Here is a 24588-nt window from a genome sequence, read left to right as displayed (position 1 = left end):
TCCTGAGGGGCCGGGAGCCGCGCGGGGCCGCCTCAGCGCCGCCTCGGGGGAGGGGCAGCTTCTGGCACCTTCTGGCCGCCGGCGCGGGCGGGCCGGGTGCCGAGGGCCGGGTGCGGAGGGCTGGGGGCAGCGCCATGGCCAAGTGGGGACAGGGGGACCCGCGGTGGATCGTGGAGGAGCGCGCGGACGCCACCAACGTCAACAACTGGCACTGGTGAGGGGCGGCCGTTGGCGGGGCTCGCGCGGGGCCCCCTGAGGCGGCTGCGGGCCGTGAGGGGCCGGGGTGGGCGCGCCGCTGACGGGCGCCGCTTTCCCGCCGCAGGACGGAGCGGGACGCTACCGGCTGGTCCAAGAGCAAGCTGAAGGAGGTGCTGGTGGGGCTGGCGGTGGAGGGCGAGGCCGGGCGTTGCGAGATCAGCGAGCTGAAGCAGGCCGAGGGCGAGGCGTCCTGCAGCAGCCGGAAGGGGAAGCTCATCTTCTTCTACGAGTGGAACCTGCGGCTCGCCTGGAGAGGTGCGGGGGCGGCTCGGCGGGCGGGCAGGAGGAACCGAGCAGAGGGGCACGTTCCCAAACCCAGCGCGGTTTGCGTTGAGGATATAACGGTTGTGTGAGGGAAAAAAATAAAACAGTGGGAGTAAGGAAACTGGAAACGGTGGTTCTAGGGGGATAACGGGCTATCCCCCAGGCCTCACTCTTTCTGCAGGAGGCAGGAATGCTAAGGGCCATGTTTAATGTTCCCTCTTTATTCCTGTGCCCCGAAACAGGACTGTAGCCTCTGGTGATTCTGCTGGCTGCTCCAGCGGGCGGTGTTTCACACTTCTCCTTTTTGTGGTGCCCTGTCCAGCACGGTTCTTGGTGACTGTGGGTTATGTTTTTTTTGTTTGTTTCTTTCGCTTTGGTTTGGCTGACTGTGACTTCAGCGTTTGATTTGATGATGAGACTAGTGCTCATATCTGAACAAATTTGGAATTGAGACTAGGAGGCTTAAAGAAGTACTTATGTTTAGTTTGGGTTCACCTTGATAGTTAACTATATTATAAATGCGTTATAAACCAAGGAAGTAGTTACACGTGCGGTCTAAATCTAACGGAAAGGAAGGCAAACAGAAAAAAAGGGAGGTACGCTTTATATCAGTGCAATTTAAATACTTATAATCAGTTTTTTAAATAAGCTAAAATTATCAAAGTTTTAAATAGTTTTGGTCCTGTTTTTGTTTGTTTTATTTCACTGTCTAAAACTTAGAAATAGGCAGATATACAGTGTTTTGTTGTTTACATTTCTATACAAATTCTTCATAAATTATTTTCCTCTTCTGTATTAGATCTTCGTGCCCTTCATTGTTAACCACAGACAGCTAGTATTGTGTTAGGTAATGTGTGAGGTTAGTTTTAAAAGAGTTTGCTACTACACGGTGAAATTCTGAAACAGCTGGGGTTGTTTGATTTTTTACGTGCTAGCCACCACGTTGTGTGTTTTCTGAGAGCTCTTAATTAGAAATGAGAGTTGAGACTGAACTGCGAAAACAATAGTTTTTGTGATTATTTCCTTCTGCATGTCTTCCCAGATAACTAGGAATTCAAGCTGTAATTAAAATGTGGATACTTAAGGACAGAAAAGATATAAATCCTGAAATTTGTAGCCATTTAGGAAAGTCCAATTTGGGAAGAAAAATATTCCCCTTAGCAATTAGGATTACAGAGCACCAAGAAAGTGAGGAACTAACAGTACTTAATGGCACTGTAATTGAGCAAAATGGCTGCTCTCTCTTTCACTTTTTGAGGATGTAATGAGGATTTTAATGGATCATTCTACATGGTGATGGAAGCTTTATGAGGACTGTGGTGTATGTTCTTTTAAACATGTATTGCAACAGTGGTTTTATAAGTAGGTCTTTCCAAGAAACATGCTTTTACCGTTAATTTTCTAAAATGGTGGATTGTTAGAAAACAACAACAAAAAAATCATTTATTCTTAGCTCTGCTACTGGAGTATTTCTATTTTATTTCCATAAAAGGTAATAATTTTGCTTACATTACAGTGATAGTAAAAATGTGAAGCTGTACCACAGCTGTACCTACATAATGTTGAACAACCAACTTTGTTAACTGATTGGACTCTACTGTCCAGCACAGATAACATCTGCATCAATCCCTTGGACAAGCAGTTTTTTTGGAAGGAGAGAAAGTCTGTTTACTGTTTTTATATAAAACTAAATTTGTCATCCTGGCCTGTGTTACCAGGGAATCTGTTCTTTAAGAGTTCTTAACATTGGTAATAAAATTAGCAGAATGGATAGAAGTCAAGTTTGTGTTTTGCTCCTAAAAAATTCTTCCTGCATGCTTGCACATATCGTGGGGGAGAGTAGCTGAACATAAGATTTGCTTTAACGTGTGCAAAAACAGTGCTCTGTAGTTTTGCCAGTGCTAATCCTGGAACTGGAAGGAAACAGTAGAGAGGAAACTGAGGAGGCTGCATGGGAGGTATGTTGGGTTCTGAAGCATAGTAATGGTTTAATTAAGTAGCTCACATGGCTTCCTACTTGAGCTAACAGGTTCTCCTGGGAGACAATGAGAAGCCCGAGGGAGGTCTTGTAGCTTACCTTTTGCTGTGTGGATGTGGCTGTCCTTCTGGACTAACTGACTGTGTCCCATGCTGTGCTTCATTGAATTGTTCTGACAAGGATGGAATCTTTGCACCATACTCCACTTTGCATTACTAACCATCATTCACTCTTCTTCTGGCTTAGAAATGTCTGAGCGTTTTCTGCGTGTACTTCACTGTGACCTTGACCTTCAGGCACGAGGTTGTATCAGCGCTTAGTGCCGCCCCGTAGGTAGGCGATTGTTTCGGGGCATAGGTAATGAGGGGGAGTTGGTATTTGGCTAGCTCCTTTGAAGGTGAGAGAATCCAAATAAATATGATGCTGGCCTTGATGATAACTCCCCTTTTGCAGTCATGCTTAACACTGGGTTGTTTGTATTTTAGTCTTGTGGATAGAACAGTATGAAGATAACTGGATTTGGGGCAGAAGTGCATGCTTCTGCTATTGCTCTCTGAACAGATTTTAACATGATCTAAATGGTGAACAAATTTAAATAACTAAATGCTTTTGTAAGGCAAGGGGGTCTTCACTGGAATGAAAACTGAATGTGGCAGACCTTACATTGAATCCTTCCACAGAAAGGTCTAAAGCAAGGAAGGGTCTAAAGCAAGGGTAGGGTTCATGCTCCAGAACACGTGTATCGAGCTCGTAGAGCTTTATAGCCCAGGAGGTAAGTGACCGTGGGCCTTTGCCCAAAAAGACACGGGAGCAGAGCGTGTTCTCTGGTCCTGCACAGTCTGTCTGACGAGTACAGTTATTACCAGCAGTTCTCAGTACAACTGCAAAGAGCAGAAGGGTTGTTCTCAAACGTTCACAAGTGAAGTTTCCTATTCTGTATGTTTCAGTCATCCACCTGTCTGTCATACATACATGTGTTTGATGGTAATGTGTCTGTACGGTAGGAGCTTCCAAGGCATTCGAGGAGGAATAGCTGGCATTCCAGGGAGCTTCTCATTAATGGGCAGAGAAATCTAGGGGAGGAGGAAGTTGTTTTTTTCCCCTGCCCCCTTTTTAGATTCATGTTCTGTGATGGCAGACACATCTTTGAAAGTGGAGAGTATTAGAACAGCTGACAACTGAAGATGAGAGCAGAATGGTAGTGTAAAATGAGCTTAATGAGAGGGTGTACCTGTGTGAGTGTACATATATCCACTGACTGCCTCTGTGCAGGAAATACAGTTCTGAGAATAGTTTACTGTGCAAGTATTGTGACATATCTGAGACTTTTTGTTGCTCTTTAGTTCCTTTAAATTGGATTCTAGGCAACTTGCTTCAAGTAACAGTTTTGAACAACTAATTTCCAAGCTCTTGTGATGGGGGAAATAGTTTTTAATAATGCATTTAAGAATTCGTTATGTTAATACAGGTACAGTGAAAGAGTCTGGTGAGAAACATAAGGGATCTGTTGAAATTCCTAACCTGTCAGAAGAAAATGAGGTAGATGATACAGAGGTAGGTGTGAAATACTGATATGGCTATATAGGTTCAGAATTCTTAAATAAAGCATTAATCAACGTTTAGGCATCATATTTTGATTTATGCTCTGATTAAGTGCGATAATTACACTTGGATAGTTTATTTTGCTCTTCATGTTTTCATTTTTATATTTGGAATCTTATACTCATCTCTGTTCTCAAATTTACCTACTAGGAATGTGCACGGTTTTCTTTGCTAATTATTGTTTGTGACTGTATACTAACTACACATTTGAGAAGAACTCTGCTTGTTATAATCTTAAAGAAAAAACAACCTGAGAACTTAAGGACTCTCCTTGTTGGTTGTTGTATAGTAGTTGACACTCTGGCTTCTACAGATTCCTCAGCTTTTGCTGTGTATTAGACAACCGTTTATACTTGATCTTAAATAAGCCGCCCTGGAAATGAAATACTGAATTTATTTAAGTGAAAACCCAAAAGGATGGTTTTTTAGCAAAGGTAGGATAAATGGAGAATATAATGAACTTGAAACTGCAGCTGTCCCCTGAATGTAGTAAACAAAGCCAAAATATTCTCTTTTATTGCCAGAACCCAAAAGGCTAATGTTTAGATGTGTCTTAGATTTTGTCGTCATTTTTGTGTTTCTAGATAAATGTTAGCAAAAAGAAAGGGGAAGGCGACGTTCTGAAGGACCTCATGAGAACTGAAGGAACCACAAAAGTCAGAGAGGCCCTCAGAGATTACCTGAAAGCACTTAAAACAGGTAATGCAAGGCAGTGTGCTGCATATGTTTTTATGCAGTCTTCTTTCTCAAAGAGATGGGTGATATACTGGCAAGTCCTTTGTGGGTTTTTCTTCTCTTTTTTTCTTTCTGACTGTTACCAGCTGAGATAAAAATGTTAGTATGTTAGTCCTTGTAGTCAAGATCTTTGTTGCTGTCAAATGTGACAGTGTCCAGAAGCTTCTGTAGTGATCCAGGCTATATTTTTGTTACACGTGCTGACCACAGAAATCACTGCAAGACCTGCAGCCTGACTGGTTGGCTAGCAGAACAGGGCTCTACCCTCTTTTTCCATTTGCTGATAAATAGTTGAGAAGTTAATGGAGATGGTGTATGCCTTAATGGGCAAATCTTATTAATTTGGGTTCAGGTATTTTTGAAAAGCCTGTATTTTTATGGAAATTGCTTTTTGACTATGGGTAATAAAGACATGGGTTAGGTAGGGAAACCGGATTGGAATTGTATGTCCTGTTCTGTGCTCCCATCTTTAATGTCCCCTTTTGTGCATCTCAATGGTTTTACCCATTCTGCAGTTTTGGCCAGCAGTCTTCATGACAGAAAAATGTCAGGGTGGTTGTACGACTCAAATGTTGTGCTGAACAGTGCTCTTCTTCATTACAGAGTTTACCTTGGGAATGATTCTGCCAACAAAAGCTACTGGTCAGGATGTGGCTGCTGAGAGAAAACTAAGTGGGAACGCCGTGCAGGTATGCTGGCTTGAAGTGTCGGACAAGTTTAATACTGTCATAAACGCAGTCCCTGCAGATTTTGCTGTGGTAACAATTGCATATCCCTGTGGTAACCTGCGAACATGGAAGCCTTTGGGATGGCGCTGCCTGCTTATTGCTGTGGTCAGGGCATGTGACACCAAAATGCCCTGTCACAGAACCTGGGTGTGGGTCTACCAGGTGGGGATACCAGCGTGTATCTTTAACGGTGTTCTGTAATGGTTGATTAATACTGCTGTCAAAAATATCGAAGTACATTGTTTAGTTATTGTATATTCACAACACAGCATGTGTAAGGTTGAACGTTCAGAACTTAGAATTGCCTGATTTTGCTGTCATTCATGTGAATATTCTTTGCTTTACAGGCTTCTGTTTTGCCACATTCTTCAGATACAGTTGGTGTAAAAATTCCAACCGTGAAGATACTTATGAGAGAAATATTCAACTCTCCAGCAGATGAGCTATATAGCATCTTCACAACTAAGGAAGTAAGTGATATTTTCAGTAGAAGAGCTTAAGAGTTGTACAAGAAAGGAGGCTATCATTACATCTGTATAGCTGTGTAAGTGATAAAATGTGTAACATTTGTAGTGTGAAGATAATTTTCCCTAGGTACATTAAATGGAATGAGAGAGGTAATCATCCAAAAATTAGTGAGCTGTCATTTTCTTGTAACTTCACAAAGTATTTATAATTCTGATAGTCATTATTTGTTAAGTTTTGCTGAAAAGATTCATGTTTTAAGCCACTGAGGAATTTCAGTGGAGAAAATGGAAAAGCAGTTGACAGTTGCTGAGGTAGTGTGTCAGCTGGATGGTGTCCTACCACTGAACAAAAGCTAGCTCTCTAACCGAGTTGTCAAGTTCTCGAGATAGCAAGCAAAAAGCTCTGTAAGGTGGCAGGAGGATCATTCTGCTTTACATGTTTAATGAGAGCTTATTAGGGTGGCTTAGACCTTTTTTTGTCCTTAACTTAATAGGAAGAAAAGCCAAATCCACAAAATGAAATTGCATCTTTATATAATTTATATACAAACCTCCCTTGTCTCATAATATGGTGCATTATTTATCAGTGTATGGTTGTAGGTGACTGACTTGTGCTGTATTCTTTTCTTCCTAGTTGGTACAGAAGTTTTCTAAGTGTCCTGCTGTGATTGAAGCTGAGAAAGGAGGGAAACTCCAGATGTTTGATGGCTGCGTCAGTGGTGAATACGCAGAATTGGTAAGAACAAACAAAACCTTCTATTTTGCACTTAAAAAATAGGGGTGGAGACAGGTCAGTTTCTTCTTTGAGTTAAAAAAGTAGCATAAGTTTCTGACATGAGCTTTTTCTAATGCCTGTTCAGTTCCTCTACAACAAAGGCAGAAATTGCTACTATGTGATTTTTTTTTTTTTCTTCCCCAGCAAAAGAACAGGGATCAGTTATACTTTAATGGCCTGCACTGGGGGGAGGGAACTGAGCACCATCTTTCTTTCTTTCTTTATTGAGGTGTTAGAAAGCAGGTTTAAGTCTTATCTCCCAAATCCATACCTATTCCTCGTGTAACTGGAGAAACGATCTCTCTGCTGTTCAAGGCAAATATTTCACCGTCTCCAACTGAGTGCTCTTGCAAATAGAAAATAAAAAGTGGTGATTAGAGCTCGGCTCTATTTTTGAAACTTCTGAAAACCATGTACACAGTGGCTGAGGTTAGACTTGTATCTTATAGCCATCCAGATGACAGGGAATAAAGTGTAGGGATGAAAGCATGACTTGCCCCCATTTCAAGGTCCGCAATAAAACCAATATTTTACATTAGTATTTAATCAGCATGACCTTTCCACAGAGAGAAGAAAATAATGGAATGTAGCAAGCTGAGAGTTTAATGAAAACAGTTTATTTACGAACAGACAAACAAAAAGCAATTTCCATATTGGTTGCAGTGGTGTTTCTGCTTATGTAAGATAATGTTCCCTTCCTTACTTTTCAGGGAAGAATTAACATTCAGTAGTTGCAGTGTGAATTATCCCAAAAGCAGAGAACATGCTAACGGGAGGAATCTTCTTATTTTCATCCAGGTCCCAAGCCAAAGAATTGTCTTGAAGTGGAGGTGCAGAAACTGGCCCGATGGTGAGTCTTTCTGAGGACCCCTAACAGAGACTACACTTTGCATGGAAAAAAAAAAACAACATGACAGTTAACAGCCTTGCTAACTGGAAGCTTGCTTAGTCTGTGTTTTTTAGAGAACAGCTTGATGTCCACAGAAGTTATCATCTGTGAAAACAGGCTTCACTCAGAGGCAGGCAAAAGTAGATGAAATTCGCTACCATACATTTAATTTAACCCTTTGAAAAACACTTCATTGAAATGTTATCTTTTCTTCCTTCAGAACATTATGCAACGGTTACCTTGAATTTCAACGATATGGCTGCTGAAACAGAACTGCAGTTAGAGTGTAAAGGCGTTCCTGTCTCTAATGAAGATAGTGCAAGACAATGTTGGAAGAAGCAGTATTTTGAAGAAATACGTATTTTACTGCAGCAATCCAAAGACAATATGGAATGATAACAGCACTATAGTTTTGTTAGGGCATTACTTTTTATATGTTGTTAACTTTTTTTTTATAATTTATTTGTGGGAAGAATAAAGACCCACTTCTATAATATGGTATATAATTTAAGCATTATTTATGGATTTTTAGTGAATGAGGTGGCCTCTAAGTCAGACCATGTATATAAAACAGATTTACTTGGGGAAATTGATCTCATTTGCACTTACCTACAACTTAACTTGAGAGGTCAATTATGATTCAACTGCAGTAAAATACTACCATCGGCGGTAGGTAAGCTACACGAATCAGTAGAAAGCATTTGTAGTTCTTTAACATTCAGTGTATTAAGTGGCAAATTGTCTCTCTAGGAAATGGGATACTCATCAGAGGTGAACTGAAAGGGATTATAAAACAGATGATAAATTAGATCTGAAATATGGAGAATATAGTTTGCGGCCTCTTCAAATACCTTTTTGAGATTGGTTTAACTGCAGACAGAATTTGTTTCTAACTCTGTAGACAGTTTTAGGGAAAGATTATTAAAAATGCCATGTTATTCTGGTTGGTATGATGCTTACCACTGTTAAGTCTGCATGCACTGTACTGCCTTACTTGACCTCAGTGTGAAATTTAATTCGTTAGAAACAAACAGTATTATTTTTTTCCTCTTGAAATTCTGTAAATCTTCCACTTCAATAATTTATGGCTGTTTGCAATTCTGTAGCAAACAACTGTTTGTTAGATAAATTTGACAGGTGAGTAGTTGGGAAATTGAAAGTAAGGAACTGTTACTCTTAATTATAGCCATACTGAGGTTAGCAAGAATAACTTAATTCTCAAATGAGTTCAGTATGCAATTTGAAACAAATTTACCAAGAAAGGGCAAGCTGCCTTTGGAAAACATGGTTGATTCAATAAAATGCATCGTTTTACATGCAGGTTTATTTTCTCCATTAACTGATATGTCTAACTAAATGAGTTTGTATAGGAGTTAAGTCCCATATATTTTATTTTACAGGACACCAACATATGACAACCTCATCATACAAACTTAAATCATGCAGAAGATAATGATGTGGTGCTCTTTCAGCAGGAGAGGTTTTCCCTTAAAAGTTTGCAGTTGGTTATCCCCTTTGCACTTAGGTGAGGTTTGTTGTACTAACAAGAGCAGACACCTAACATCAACAGGATAGATGTACAAAGACTGTTTAGTAAACGTTGCATTGCTTTTGTTTTAGGTGTCCATATAGAGGGTGGAGAACAACCTCTTGAAAAATGCCATGTTTTAGTAGATTAGGCTTCTCTCTTTCTAATTTTTTCTACTATTTCTAAAAGTTTAGGTACCTTTTTTCATAAATATTCAAGAAAATTTGCTTTATCTTTTGAATACAAAAGTAATTTCCAGCTAGAGTGTATTCGTTGATGAAGGGGCAACCTTTAGGTAAAAGTAGAAAATCTAGGTATAAAACTGAGATCCCTAAATTAAGTATAGACTAAGAGATTTTGTAACAATTTTTGTGACAATCTGAGAGTAGTTACTTACATCCAAAGTATTAGTTCTCCAAAATACAAAAATAATAGCAAGTCTCTTCAAACAGTATGTACTGCAGCCCCAGTGCTTTTCTGGAAATATGCCTCATATCACTTTTCCCTACAGAGTTAGCAAAAGCTTCCATTTTAGGGTCATAAGTGTCCACTTGTATGATTTGCTGGCCTGAATTTTCTCGTCTCCTTCCACTAGCAGGAGTTATCAACTGGACCAATTGCAAAACACCAGTGTAAAAAAAGAAATGACTTACTTGTGTTCCTGGGTGTTGCACCACTCACTTCCAGATGTGGGACAGCCAAAAACCCCAGGAAACTGCTGCTGCCACCGGGAGGTCTGAGGCTGTGCGAGGAGGAACAGCCCCAGCCAGCTCTGCGTTCCTCTTTAATGCAAGGTGTAGTGAACTCGAGACGACCTGTGGTTAGCATCCTTCTTGTTCCCTCAGGCCTGCACAGCTGTAAGTTTGATAATACGTATAAGCTTTCTTAAATTAAAGACATGAAATACCTACCTCTTCATCCCTGTAGGCTGGCCCAGCAGAAGAACTGGGCAATGAGTTCCTCTGCTTTCACAGCCAGGAGGAGTTCTGTTTGACTGTCCTTACAGGCAAAAAAAGGACGTCTTCTTGTTTTTGCTTCACCAGCATTCCTGCACCCTGCCCATCTTCATTGTAGGTGCTGGAACTTAGCTGACGTTAGTGTTGTATTGCTGACCTGAAAGTTCAAGTTCTGCATTCAGTTATATTGGGATTTAGAAAAATCGGAGATATGTTTGTTTTACTTGTACTAGGTGGCACTTTTCTAGCACTTTTAATCACACCTGGTATGAAGGGGGCAATCACCATTTTAGAGAGGCAAAACAATTTATTCTGGAGTGTTAACACTCCCTGTTCTCACAAACTCCCCAACAGTTTACTTAAAACCAAAGAACATTAAATTATTTTTTATCCTCAGTCCTTGAGCTGGATGGAGCAAAGTTAGGAATTACTTATCATTTGGTAACAATACAATGACAAATGGTTTAGTAGCATAAATTTAGTTTGTTTTATAAGTGAATGTTTGTTTTAAGAGTTCCCAGTATAACAAAAGTGAAAAGTGGAGGAGTGGAGACAGATGGAGAGAGTTTGAGGAAAACAATCACAAAACGTATTGGAATTTGTGTGTTTGAAAAAAGGCACAGGAGCACAGAAGGCATTCTAAGCAGAGCAAGCAGCGTGAAGAGACAAAGCAGAAACAGAAAAAAATAGTTTGCGATATAACACTTCCATAACATAGTAAGTTTCTGGACAACCAACCTCATCTCTGAGAAAGCCAAAAGGAAAAATAATTTAAATGTGAAAGGGAAGAGTTGTAAGAGGACAGCCAAAAAATAGGTGTAGAGAATGATCTTCACAATTTGAGCCCAGGAGGCAGACACTAGCTGTAACAGACTATGCACAGTGAGGACAATGAAAGGAGAAACAATTTTAAAAGCTCAATTTTGCAGGGGTTAAATGGGAGGTAGGACCTCTAGGAGGAAATATGTAACAAATTAAGTCAGAGTTGGGATGAGCCGTGGAAGAGAATAAAAGCTTTAAGAGAGGGAGGAAGACACTTGGAGGTTTTTTAAAGACAAGTGAAAACAATGGTGTTCTTGAAGGCAAAGAAATACAAACTAGAAAAATGATTTAAAGTAAAAGGAGGGGAATACTATGCAAGAAATAATGACTTAACATGTAAAATAAGGGTCATAGAGGAAGATGAATGAAATGGGTGCAAACTTCAAAGGGGAAAAACAGATATGGAAGAGAAGACAAGTGCAGGTACCACTTAGTTTTGTTTCAGGAAACTGAAGGCAAAGAAATATAAACTAGAAAAATGATTTAAAGTAAAAAGGAGGGGAATACTATGTACAAAACTAAGGGTTCTTTTTTAGGAAACTGAAAGAAAACTGGAAAAAATTACCAATAGAATTGAAGGAAAACTCGGTTTAAAAGGAAAAAAGGAAAGGTAAACGTAAGGGTAATCTTGACACAATTTTTGAGCAAAATAATAGAAAAGCTAGTATTCAGTCAGTTTAGAATCATAGAATCATCATCTAATTAAAGCTAATCAACATTTTTTAATAAAGCATCAAACAAATATGATCTAGGTTTTTGAAGGGGTTACAAGGGGAACTGCTGGCATAACACAACTTATGTAGGATGTGTGTTTTACTATTTAAAGGTATTTACTTGAGGAGCTACCAAAACCAAAATACAGCATCACTGAAACATAGTCTGAAATTGAAAGTTCCAAGAGGCCTTGTTAATGAAAAATGATTATCAAATAAATGGACTTCCAGTGGGATTCTAAAGGGCTAGTTATGTCTTTGGGAGAATAAATTATAATAAAATACAAAAGTTACCACTGACAATATTTGCAAATCCCATACACAACTATGTAGGGGAAAACATCTTGAAAATAACTTAAAAGGACCTAGTCATTGCAGTCTTCAGCTGGTCAGAGCTGCACACAGAAGGGGCAGAACTATGCTATTACTTGTATCACATATATGAAATGATTGCTGAAATGTCTATATTTGGTTCAAAAAGGGCGTTCGAAGTATCAGGAAAAACAACCCTCGCAAGACAGAATCCCACTCTTCAGTGACAATTACGGTATGATCTCATCCTGTATGAGAAGCCAAAGCCTGACAAAATGCCATAGCCAGAGCTGAAGTCTAACAACATTAACAAAATTCAGATGCACATTTTTAATAAGAGTAATTAATTACAGAGACTACTCACCAAAGGGATGATTTGATTTCTTGAAGCTCTTAAATTAAGGTGTGATCCCAAACTTCTTAACCACAAATTCTGAGGCATGGTAGACTTGATAGATGAATTCTGATGTCATTATGTAGAAGTTCTGACTAGAAACTGTTGAGGATTTCTCTGACATTGCAATCTATGGAGAAGTTGATCAGAGAAGGTAATAAGGTTATTCCTAAGGAGAGTAAAAACATAATTAATGTTTGAATAATGATGAGACCAACTTAAGACCTCACCAACATTAATACAATGGTTGTAAATGCAGGAATAAAAGTGCTAATAAAGGGGAATATAAAGCATAAACTGAAGACAGAAATGACTATGGAAGGTTAAAAAAAATACAGAAGGTTAAAAGAAGAAAGAATAAATTCAAAGAGAGTAAGAGAAGTCATAAAAGCACCACACAATAGAATCATGGACAAGTAGATGATGCTAAACTACATTATATGGTGGACAGAATGAAGAAATTCAAAAGAGAAAGATGTCATAAAGAGAATAAAACCCCAAATGAACTTAGATACTGGAAAATGAAGCTGAAAATTGTTTAATCAGGTTAAAATCAAAATCATCGACAATCTGAGAGGTAACTACAAAATGGATATTGCTCAGAAATAACATGAGGAAAGGTGACAAGAAGAGATGATAAAGTCAGCCCAGCATTTAAGGAGGCAGAGACGGTGTCAAGAAAGTGTAGGAGCATGGCCAGAGGGAGTGGGCCCCAGAGGCAGCACAGGTAGAGGAAAGTCAAAGGAAGATGACAGCATAGGAAAAAAGGGGAGAATAGTCTAACAAGGGTTAAAATTAAAGGAAGACATGAAAAGTTCTACTGGTTTCTTCCACCACTTTGTTATTAAGTGCTGAAGAAATAGTAAAAAACAACCAATCCCTCTCAACTGTGTGACTGAACATGCATGCACAGTAAACCAAAAAAGGACCAAGATTTACATAAATTATATACAATTGAGCATCATTTCTTTCTGCACCTGTTTCAGTTTTCAAGTTGTCTTTGATGAGAAATCCAAAGACTGAAGCAACATATATAAACAAATGAAAAGTCATCACAATCAGTTTAATGAAGTGCACAGAATAGCAATTGATCATGTCAATAAAAATAAAACAATTAACTTTACATCAAGTGTGCTTTATTTCCTCCACAGGTATTCTGTTAAATAAAGCACCATATATATACTGCCAGGCCACAGCTAAAGAGGATTCTTTACAGAATCAAATTTCTTGTGGTTGTTTAGTATACAAGTAAACTTAATTTTGATAATAAGAACCACAGCGATCTGAGGCAATCTGCCTCTATTATAAGGTACAAAACTGGCACAGAGGACACCATATTATACACAGTAAAAATGCCATAAGTTTAAATTACATCATACAGGGCAAGGAGGCCCTGTTCTCCCAGACAGCCATATTAAATGAAAGCCACTACAGTGAACTCTTAATTACATAAAACATATCCATTATCTGATTGCCCTTTAAGAAAGTGTACGGTAGATGCAAAAAAATAAAATAAAAATCTGGAGTTCTGCCTGACCAAGAATTAAGCATATAAATCTATCTTGCCATTCAAGCAGAGAACACTGGACAAACTGAAGCACAAAACAGAAATAAGCAAAACTTATACAAACAGCATTTTTTGGGGGGGGGAAAAAAAGACTTAAAAGCAGACATGCTCCATCTAATGTCAAGAAGCAGCTTGGTTTCCTTTTCCAGATATCCTTGTGACCACATGAATCGTAGACTCAATGGTCCTACACAGGATGTCTAAAATGTCATGCTGCTGCATATGACTGAAAAGTCCTCTGGAATGGCCACAACTGATTGATAAACTAGTTTCAGGGTCCTGGGATGGTAAGGCTTGACCATCACAGCTTCTCAAATCTGCAAGGTCAGATAAAACCGCTGAAATCGATGTGGAAGGAAAATCTGAGTCCTCCTCAGCTACAATGGAATCCTTGGAAGTCTGCAGGTCTTTAAATTCTTTGCATTCTTCAAATTTACCATTTCCTGACTGCTCTTCTGTGTGTTGCGACCTCGTTGCTAGCATTATGTCTTCTGAAAACGAAGATGGAACTTCCATTCTGTACTCTTTGACAGAACTGTTTTCAGGGGAAGGAGGATCTTGTTCAGTGCCTGGATCGATGATCGAAGAGTCCCGTGTCTCGTTATCTGAAGTGCTTGTTGGGGTCAGTGCCTCCTGGGGTTCAGTTTTTATATCACTGATACAGCTATCTACAGTGTGCTCCTCATCACTGCTGACCCGTCTTCTTTTTACAGGAGTAGCTCCTTCATCGTCTGTAGGAAAAAAAAAACTCTAATAAAAACTGCATTGTTTTCATGCCATACATCCACGTAACAGGCCATTTCTTTCACATTTTTTTATCTGCTTCCATATTAAACATGAATTTAAGAAATACTTATTTTCTTAGAGACAATTCGTGTATTGTTTAAAATTTTAGCTCCATAATAAAACAGCATTTCTTGTGTAGTATTAGGGATTGGAACCAAGAAATGGCTTACACTCTGTGGTAAGAAAACAATGTGTTACATTAATTTGTAAAAGTTTGTAAAATTTTAGCATTACAGTGAAATCGTGATAGAAGGCAAACCTTTAGTTTTTCTTTCTTTGGCTTCTTGCTCTTGTAATGAGTTCCTTTGTTGTTGACACGCTCTACATTTGTTTAAAAGCTCTTGTAGAGTTGGAATCAGGGCTGAATTGAGCTGTTTGGGAGTGTGCACTGAAAGCAGCAAGGCAAGTGCTCGGAGGTCCTAAAAAAGAGTCAACAACCGTAACTAGCCTTATTTCCAATTTGTTTCTGATAAAAGCTACACACAGAGACATCTGTGCAGTAACTAGAGGCTTCCATGTGTTCTGAACATCCAAAAGATCAAATTCTAAATACACTGACACTACCGAAATTTCCCAGTCACTACTCACATGCTGACCTTAGTGTGTATCTGTTCTAAGCGGGTAACAAAACCGTGCTGCCCACTGTAAAATGACATCTTTTGCTGGGTTAGAGCATGCCAATGGTCACTGCACTTCGTGGTGCTTCCCCTCCTCCAATAAGCCAGCCCCCAGTTATGTGGTCCCCACCGTCTGCTGGGAGACCCAAGTATGTATCCTGTGTGTGCCGAGAGAAGGCGTGCAAGTGGAATGGAAACTTCTGGAGAGCTCAGACTGCTGCTGCATCACTTTATGACTATCTCATTAATGGAGATGAACACTCCCAGCCAGACAGTTCAGGTAGCCTCCCATGCTCTCCTCAGAAATCCCACTTAAGCACAAAGTTGAGCTAACAATGCCCACCTCTTTAGAAGCTGCTGCATGGCACTGAAGAGCTTCCACAGAAAATAAGCTGCCTCCTAAATGATATTGAACGGCTTAGAAAAGACTCACCCCATTTAAAGTAGAGCTTGCTTTGGAGATTTCAACTCTCTGGTTGCTGAAGTCAGATTCTAGGCTTTGATATTGGTTTATTAGATTCGTAATTAGAGTATTGATTAAGTTGGCACAGTTTGCTTCAGAAAACACCTGCCCCTGGACCTGCACAAAGAGTAGATTCTTTTTAAACCACAAAAAATGGAATTGTGAAAACAGTACCCTAAACTGAAATAACAGACCTGACTGCATTTCTTGGAACAGAAACTATCACTAAAGAACCACCTACCTTTAAAAGAAAATGGGTCAGAAAGGTGTATACAATGTTGTTGTTAAGAAAGGTCCTTTCATCCATTAGAATACATTTTATATATTCTGCAAAAACCGGATCTTCACAGAGGAGCTTTACACAGTTCTTTGACATTGCAGACTGGTAAAGAAAGAAAGAACACTGCAAAGTCATCACCGGAACTACATCACAGCGCTAACACCGTCAGCAACAGATGTCTCAGGCAGAGGAATCTATCCAGGCCCACTGATATTTTTAATTCAAACTATATGGTTCTTAATGATAAAAGTATTTCAGATCAATCAGCTATTAGTAAATTGCACAAATCAAGTATTGTCAATTATTTCACATGTTCCTTTCACGAAGATAACATAAGCAGAGGTATTTTCAAAATAGAACTAACATTTAATGTTTTGAATGATTAAGCAATACCCACTGGTTAAAATTCACAGGTTTCCTGTTTCACAGTTACTGGTTTTTGCCCGTATTTCCATTCTGTTCTCAAACCCACTGACTTACCTGAGTCTGACAAAGCTCAGTCCAAAGTTTGGGAAATAACGCAAGATGAAGTGGTAAACCTTCATATGCAACTAGGACACCTGAAATGTTATGAGAAAATAGTAGTTACTTTGTGAGAATGATTGAAAAATCATCTTCCTTGGAGACAGATATTCACTTCCTCATATAGTACCAGTCCTCAAGCAGTACCAAAGTGCCATACCATTTGAAAAGACCACATTCTAAACATTTTTTATAATCAGACTGATGGTCTGTGAAGTTTTTACAGTACCTCTAATAAATACATGTATCCCTTTAGTATTGCTATGAAATGTAAAAAAAGTAAGAGCTGGCTTTAGTTCTGGGTTTGTAATCAGAATCTGGCTAGATGCCTAATTTTAAGAACTGAATTGAAGAGACAGCTCCCAGAATGCTTGTCTCTGTAACAACTGTATTTGTGTGACTGCAATGTTTGTGCATCTGCACCTACCACACTGAAAAACAGTTTATCCTGAGTCCTTGGTGGAAAAAACAACCACCATGATATGCCTTCAGAGTGACGTGCAATTAATGGGGCAAGTCAAGGCAGGATGCTGTCCTGCAGAGAATGAGGCAAAATGACCGGAGCAGTCAGATAAACCCAGAAATGCCTTGCTCATACAGAAAAACAATGCTTACATTGTGACAGGAGGAAACCCAAATACTGGTGGTACTTAATGGCAGAGCTGATACAGTATCTATGTTTTCAGGTACAAACTACATGACTGGATGGTTACTGATTTGGTTAACTTGTGGTGGGTTCCCAAAAGACGGAGTGAGACACATCCAAGTTTTACAACAGAATCAACACCATCAGTGGCTGTCTAGATGGTCCGTACGCTCCTGGGCAGATAAATAATACTTGCCAGAAATGGCATTAACTGGAGAGATGATGTAGGTTAAGGAGCTGACAAAGCCATTTAAAAAGAACTAACTTTTTAGTTAATGTACTTGGCGAAAGAACCAACTTCAGTGAGTCCTGTATGAAACTAAATGTGCAAGGAGACTGAATTCTCACTGGCTGCCACAGGTCCCTTCTGGACAGGCCTGAAGCCTGACAGTCGTGTAGGTAAGATGGCAGCGCATCATTATACACACTGCACAGTTCTGTGGATTAAGAAAAACTAATTTCCAGAACAATTAATGCAGCAATTTTCACAAGCACTGCTTTTTCTTACAAATATCGAATATAAAACTTGGTAGAGAAGTGCTCACAACTACCATAGGAAAAAAAAAAAACAACACAAACTTTAAGCTGTTTAACTTTCATACTTACTCATTTTAACTAATGTTTCAGTAAACTTTTCACAGTTGATTGCAACTCGGCATAGTAGATGAATGAACTGATGATAAGAAAAGAAGTAGTCTAGCAGCATACGATCATAAACATCATCTTTGCCCTGGAGATTTAAGAGAACTTCATTTAAACTACATAAGCAACTGGACTGCTACCAGATTTCCTAAGCATCCCTGCTCTTCTTCCCCTAAAACATTTCATCAAATACTACAGGAAAACATCATGGGGATTTCCAGGTCTAACCCAGTCCAGCTGTGTTTTACCACTGTGTCCTTGTTAAGCACAACAGTGAGATCGGAGCAGGGATGGCAAGTGCAATTCACCCACCAGTAAAACCTCTATTGTAGGATTCTGAATAAACAGGCTCTAAGATGCAAAGCTATGTGAGTAGCTTATCTTGAAGAGGATGAGAAAAGAATGCAGTACTTTTAAATCATATGCAGATATGTAAACAGATACACTACTCCTTTTTAAATCATAATGTAAGTTACTGTCCGTGCAAGTCAGAATTTTCTCAAGACAAAGCTTCACAGGCTTTCAAAGCAGTATTTTCAAGAATGTCCCAAAGCAAATGATAAACATATGCCAAGGGTCTCGTATGCCAGTATTTTAATATATTTTGGATGTATGCACTCAAAACGGCATCAGCTTCTGTAGACCAGATAGCCGAAAGGAAATCTCAAAAATTCAAGCAAACGAAATGCGATCTTATATAAAACAAATGAATGAAAAATAAGCATGCAAAAACACAGCTAAACATAACTGTGGATGGGGTTTTGAAGGCTTTGAAATCTTCTGGTTACCAACATATATGAATTCATTATAGACTGTAAAGTACTGTCATATAATAATGACTTTTCAGTTCAAATATTTACATTATTTTGTGTCACATCCGTTACCACTGGATACATGACGGAAAAATACAGATAATTTCTGGTTCTAGGCATTTTTATTTAAACTTTGGTCATACAGTAAATTTGATGGTGCACAAATACACAAAGCATCATTTTGAAAGCTTTAAAAAAGAAGGGTTACTTACCCTACAGTAACCGTGCTTCTTCGAAATGTGTTGCCCACACAGATTCCCATCTACGTGCACATAGGCCCCATGTGCAGGAGATTGGATTCTTTCTGAATAGCAGTGTCCACTGGGGCTGTGCCTGCACCCAGTGTGTCCTTGCGACCACTGTACCTGAGGGCATAAGGGGTATGGCGGCTTCAACCACCACTCAATTCCTTCACCGATAAGAATCCCCCATGACAGGGCTCTGCATTAGCACAAGAGGACCAACACAGAATCTGTGTGGACAAAGCATCTTGAAGAACCATGGCTACTGTACAGCAAGTAACCAGTTTTCCTTCGTCGAATGATTGTCCACACATATTCGTGTTAAGGTGGGATTCATCTTACCTGACTTTAGCTATCTATCATCTACTTGTGTGAGCAATCCCTGCTGTCAGTGGAGAGGGACTCCTTCAAAGGAAGAGTCACTGATCCAGACTCGTATGTCTAAGGCAGGAAGGATCAGCCTCCTTCTGAGGGTACCGATTCCTCTCCATTAACCACAGGAAGGGCTGTACAAAGACCTTCTAGATAGGCAAAGTTATGTGAGTTGAATCCCACCGCTGTGGTAACTGTAATAATGGGACATGGCAAGTGACTACAAAGTAGCCCCACCAAAGCTGGCATCCCATCAGGAAGCCCACAGAAGGGAAAACAGAAAGTAAAAGACTCAAAGCCCTATAAAATAGCCCTATGTATTTCAGGTATTGGCATTTTACCGAAACAAATAGCAGATTGTGCCTCAGTCCTGGTGGAGGGGACTCTAATGAAACCTGGAGGATCGACTTAACTGTCTGTTAATAAATCTTAACATTGTTTGAAACCTATTTGGATTATCCCAGGGTGGTTCCTGAATATTCTTTTATAAATGCTACAAACAGATTGGAAGATTATCAAAATGTGTTTTTGTTGTTGGTTGGTTGAATTTTGTTTTTTGTTTTATTTTTTTTCCCCTGAGTACAAGGTTTAAACATTTATCATGTCTAGAATATGAAGCTGTGTAATCACCAAGGGCAGGGAAATGGTGCTTCTGGAGTGCACATCTAGAATGGAGTATATGAGGACAACACATCTTGAAGAAGAATTATGCTTTGTTTACAAACAAAATGTAAATGTATTATGCTACTGGATTATTAGAATAGTTCTATAAAAAGGGAAAACAACAGAGAAATAGCTATTGATAAGGCAATACGTTTACATACCTTGCTGGCTTCCACCATTGTAGGCAAGAGGCACATATTAAGTTCAGGACGTGGAGGACGAATATTGCTTTTTCCCCCTATTAATTTCAAATTTTCACGACATGGAAAATAAGGTCCTAGAGACACTGTAGTACAAGTTAGGATAAAATAGGGATATATTAAAAAGGTCAATATTTGACATCAGCAAGGAACATGACAGAGTAATAATAGTGTAACAGAACTTCAAAATACAATCACTGAAATACCTACTTGGGATATTACTGTGGTGGTATGTACAATGATTGTGCTGTAGAAATGGAACCAGAGTATGTAGGAAATCATGAGGACTTAAAAGTACAAGCTCCTTGAGGACATCTACAAACAAAAAGTTTTTTTTGCTATTACAAATTGTTATTTCTTAACAGAAGACAGTTTAACTTATGGCTCATGCATTTTCAAACTCTCATCTCTCTTTTGCTAGGGTGCACTGTGGAGGTAGGCTTACTGTGAGTAACACGCAACGTGAATACACCTGAATCGGTCAAGGTTCCCTTCACCTCTGCCACTGGCAGCAAACCTGCTCAGTGGTAGATCTACAACCAATGAGAGGGGTGCCAGCTCGTAGGAAGTAGAAGCTCAATAAAATTACCCTCTTTCCTTCTTCTTTAACATATCAGGTTTGATGCCTGGAAAATGTAACCAGCAGCAGTCAGGAGGACAATGAGAAAGGCACTTAAAATAAGAGGAGAATGCATGCAAATCACACAGAAAAGGTTTCATGTGGACAAAGTTTTAGGCCTTCATTAGCATGCATAAGAATTCAGATTATAGCCATTAAAATAATATTAAAAAAAACTATACTAGAAAAAGATTTTGGAATAGGCCTTTCTAGTGCAAAACAGACACATTATATATAAGGTCTATGCCTACAATTTAAAAAAACAAATGTATTCAATTCCACAAGCTCTTTAAGCTTTACTCTTACTATTATACTTTCTAGAAAATAGATCATAAAGATTTATGCTAAAAGCTGTTAATTCAGATGAATTTGCTCAGCATATATCTGAGCGGAGCATTAGCTAGTACTTGAACCTTAACGAAAGATTTGGGATTTGATTGTAAACTGACCCGACACCTGAATTCACGAGTTATTCCTTAACCATGCCTCTGATTTTTAATACGCCACATTGCACAATGGCCTCTCAAAATGAAGGCTGACTTTTTGTGCACACAGTCTGCATGCCTAGCAAAGTATGAATATTAACTTTAACACGATGAAAATACAATTATTTATAATAGGAACAATGGCTATATTGATACATTTGACAATATTAGTTTCAAAAATCCCAATCTACAGAGCACCTAATGAACATTTGCACTTGTAAAAATGAAATTTGAATCGCAAATCAGATACTTGCATAGAACAGGTCCTTCCTGACTGCAGTTAAAAAATTACAACTTACCAATACAAGCATTTCTAAGTTCTGGAGGACTATAGGAATTTAGCAGAGTTAAAAGCTTATGGGCAAATTCAATTCGCTCCTGCCACTGAATGAGAGCTTGCTTCACATCTGCAAAGGCAAAAAACAGAAATCTGCTTAGTGAATTTCACAAAAGTTCTTTAAATGAAGCACAGAATTTTACTGCTGAAGAATGTTTTTTCCTCTAACATTTTTATCAATCTAAAAATCAAATTCAATCTCATTGATCTACTGCTATTAAACGTACTTAATCTAGTCAGATTATGTCAAAAAGGAACTTAATAAGTAACAATTTAAAAATAATCTGCTACTGCATTGAAAGTTTGTAAACATAGATAATAAGTAAGACAGAATACTAAGTTTTAGGTCATGAAAATTAATTAACAGACAACAGACATAATAATCCTTTGAAGAGTTATAATCAAACCTTTTCTTTGAAGATATGGACGTGTTGATTTAAGAACTGAAAGGAATATAGACAGAAGTTCTACCAGGTCTCCAGTCACGTGGCAAGCTGTAGCCTCGTGGTACATCATGTGCAATGTGTTAAAGGACTACAAAGAAAAAACACACAACACTTTATGTTGCCACGTAACACAATATCATTTCTATCCTACAGACACCACTTTTACATTATTTTATGCACAAAAAAAAAGTATAAAAGAATATCGTGCCAGATGTAATCACAAAGTTACTAAAAGCTAATGACATTTTTAAAAGAGAATAAATTTGTATATGCAATTAGCATATTTACTATGAAAAAGATTCAAAAGAAAAAAGGTGGGGGAGAGAGGAAGAAAGAAGGAAAGAGAGAGAATGAATCACCAGGTATCATTTACAACAACTAAATAAAACTGTTGACCTGAACATACAGTTCCAATAACAATGAACAGTAAGTAATCTTCTACGGAAGTTAAACTGAAACCTGCTTTTGGTCATATAAGGCTGCCTTGTGTTCTTCTCACTTAATCCAAAAACTAGAGTCATATGAATTTTTTCACACGTGCATACCAGAAGGAAACTGAATTTGTAAAATTTACTATAACAATAATGCTGATAACAAGTAACTACTCATCTCTGCTCAAAAAATGAGCATTTTTGTGAGCACATCCAATACATCTCTTAGAGATACACATTTAAAAACATCCTGAATTTGATTTCAAACGTAAAAGCTTTATATTAGCGAGAGTCATGTAGACTACCAATCGTGTTTGGTTCAGAATAATGACAAAGTTTTCACACATAAGATCTATCTAAAACACAGTAAGCAAAGCATAGCTTGAGATGGTATATTTATGTCTCTAAACCCAATCTTTTGGCCAGCCTACCAGGTGATATTAGAGATGCATAAAGAAAGACATGGGTATATGAATTTGGGGGGGGAGAGGGGGGGGAAGTCCGATTGACATAGACAGTAGTTCTTTTTTAAAATGTCCTGCTTAAGAACATATGTAATATGATTGCACATACATCAGATGAATTACTTCTCCCTTTCTAACAAAAATATCTTGTGGGCATCTGTGATTTATAGAAATTTATAGAAATATCAGAAAAGAAAAGCAACTGATTTCCCAACACCACAAAAATTCTAGCACAAGGCCTAAGAAAAGTTATTTAATCTGTTGGGCTATTTCAAAGATATACGAACATTAATCTCATTCCCTATAAAGCAAAATCTCAGCATGGTGTTTTTTTCTATTACAGTGAAGATAAAACCCCACTATGCGGAAAACTTTTCTGGATGTGATAAAGCCTTGAAAAGTTCCTAGATTTTTAGCTTGAGTTTATGGAATGTACGCATTTACAAGACAAAGAGGAGCATATTCTGGAGTAACTAACTGTAGCTAGTTAAGAGGCTTATATTTATAACAAGCTCATGAAAACTAAAATTTCACAGTACTGCAGTGTCTTCATTTGTATCTTTTCTGTTTTTGTAATTCCAGCCTTTTCTATCACATTATGTCCCAGACCATACAGAGTAGTGACACCAAGAAGTTAAATATATATATATATTTTAAATATAAACCATATTAGAATAGGGTTGGAATCAACCTCAAAGCATCATCTAATCCACCCACATGCCTTAAGGCAGACTAAATATCTCTATATCCATGACAGATGTTTGCTCAAAGTACTCCTGAAGACTTCCAGTTGTGCTGACACCTTCTAAGGCAATCCATTCCAGTATCTCATTTACTGTACAGCTACAACTACCTCCTATCCTGTTATTTTGTACCATGGATTTGTACCAGTTCATTATCCCCTCCGTGGTGAGACCAATCTGCATATGCCAAGAATGAATTTCTTATTTTTACTCAGTTTCTCCAACACATCTAGATCATCTTAAATTTTACTCCTGCTCTCAAAACCACCTAACATCCCTTCCTTCCTTCCCATTTTGTGCTGTCAATTTCTTACTAAGAATTTCTTACTAACTCATAACATCTCTTGCTAGTTGCAGCTTTCTGCTTAGATCTTTCTAATTTTATCCTTCACATTCTTCTTTTGTTCTTTTATATTCAGTATTATAAATCTGCTTTTCTTTCCACTCTTTGCATGTTTTCTTCTTTCTCTTCATGCTAACAAAGAGTTTCTGATTTATCTAAATTCATTTCCTACTAGACTTCCTACCCTTTCTTCACATGTGGATAGTTTTGCCCTTTGAGTATCTGCACATTTTTCTTCTCAGACTTGCTGCCATCACACCTTACCAACTAATTCTCTGAATGCATCAAGGTCATCTGATTTCTCTCCTTCCATTCTTAAGAGTTAGAGAGTCATTTCCTGCTCCTGCTCACCCAGACTGCCTCCCAGCTGCGCCTTCTCAGTCAGTGCCTACATGACTTGGAATCCTTTAGAACTCTTCAGTCACATTCCCCACTTGCTGCATCACAAAACTGTCACGAACACGCCCGAGAGGAGATGAACAAATGT

The 24588-nt window shown here is 38.6% G+C and overlaps 2 protein-coding genes across 2 annotated transcripts in view; one reads left to right on the top strand and one right to left on the bottom strand.

The window, feature by feature from the left end:
• The first annotated feature begins 31 nt into the window (after positions 1-31).
• Positions 32-9012, top strand: LOC118251182 (activator of 90 kDa heat shock protein ATPase homolog 2-like). The gene is made up of 9 exons (XM_035553069.2): positions 32-214; positions 323-513; positions 3969-4054; positions 4687-4801; positions 5441-5526; positions 5913-6035; positions 6667-6768; positions 7606-7657; positions 7917-9012. The coding sequence occupies exons 1-9, from the start codon at positions 135-137 to the stop codon at positions 8090-8092; spliced, it is 1011 nt and encodes a 336-aa protein (XP_035408962.1). The 5' UTR covers positions 32-134; the 3' UTR covers positions 8093-9012.
• Positions 8202-24588, bottom strand: part of USP34 (ubiquitin specific peptidase 34) — a 135130-nt gene continuing 118743 nt past the window's right edge. Inside the window, exons 71-81 of the mRNA XM_050710062.1 lie at positions 22082-22208; positions 21637-21744; positions 20444-20548; positions 20195-20319; positions 18969-19121; positions 17909-18032; positions 16615-16694; positions 16096-16236; positions 15825-15971; positions 15034-15193; positions 8202-14719 (exon numbers count right to left, since the gene is read on the bottom strand). Coding sequence (XP_050566019.1) covers positions 14109-14719; positions 15034-15193; positions 15825-15971; positions 16096-16236; positions 16615-16694; positions 17909-18032; positions 18969-19121; positions 20195-20319; positions 20444-20548; positions 21637-21744; positions 22082-22208 — 1881 coding nt within the window. The 3' untranslated portion in view covers positions 8202-14108. The remainder of the gene's footprint in view (positions 14720-15033; positions 15194-15824; positions 15972-16095; positions 16237-16614; positions 16695-17908; positions 18033-18968; positions 19122-20194; positions 20320-20443; positions 20549-21636; positions 21745-22081; positions 22209-24588) is intronic.

The sequence above is a fragment of the Cygnus atratus genome, chromosome 3 (assembly GCF_013377495.2).
Source record: "Cygnus atratus isolate AKBS03 ecotype Queensland, Australia chromosome 3, CAtr_DNAZoo_HiC_assembly, whole genome shotgun sequence".
In the NCBI taxonomy this organism is placed as follows: Eukaryota; Metazoa; Chordata; class Aves; order Anseriformes; family Anatidae; genus Cygnus; species Cygnus atratus.
The sequence above is the reverse complement of the archived record's forward strand: the minus strand, read 5'-3'. Positions and strand labels throughout refer to the sequence as shown.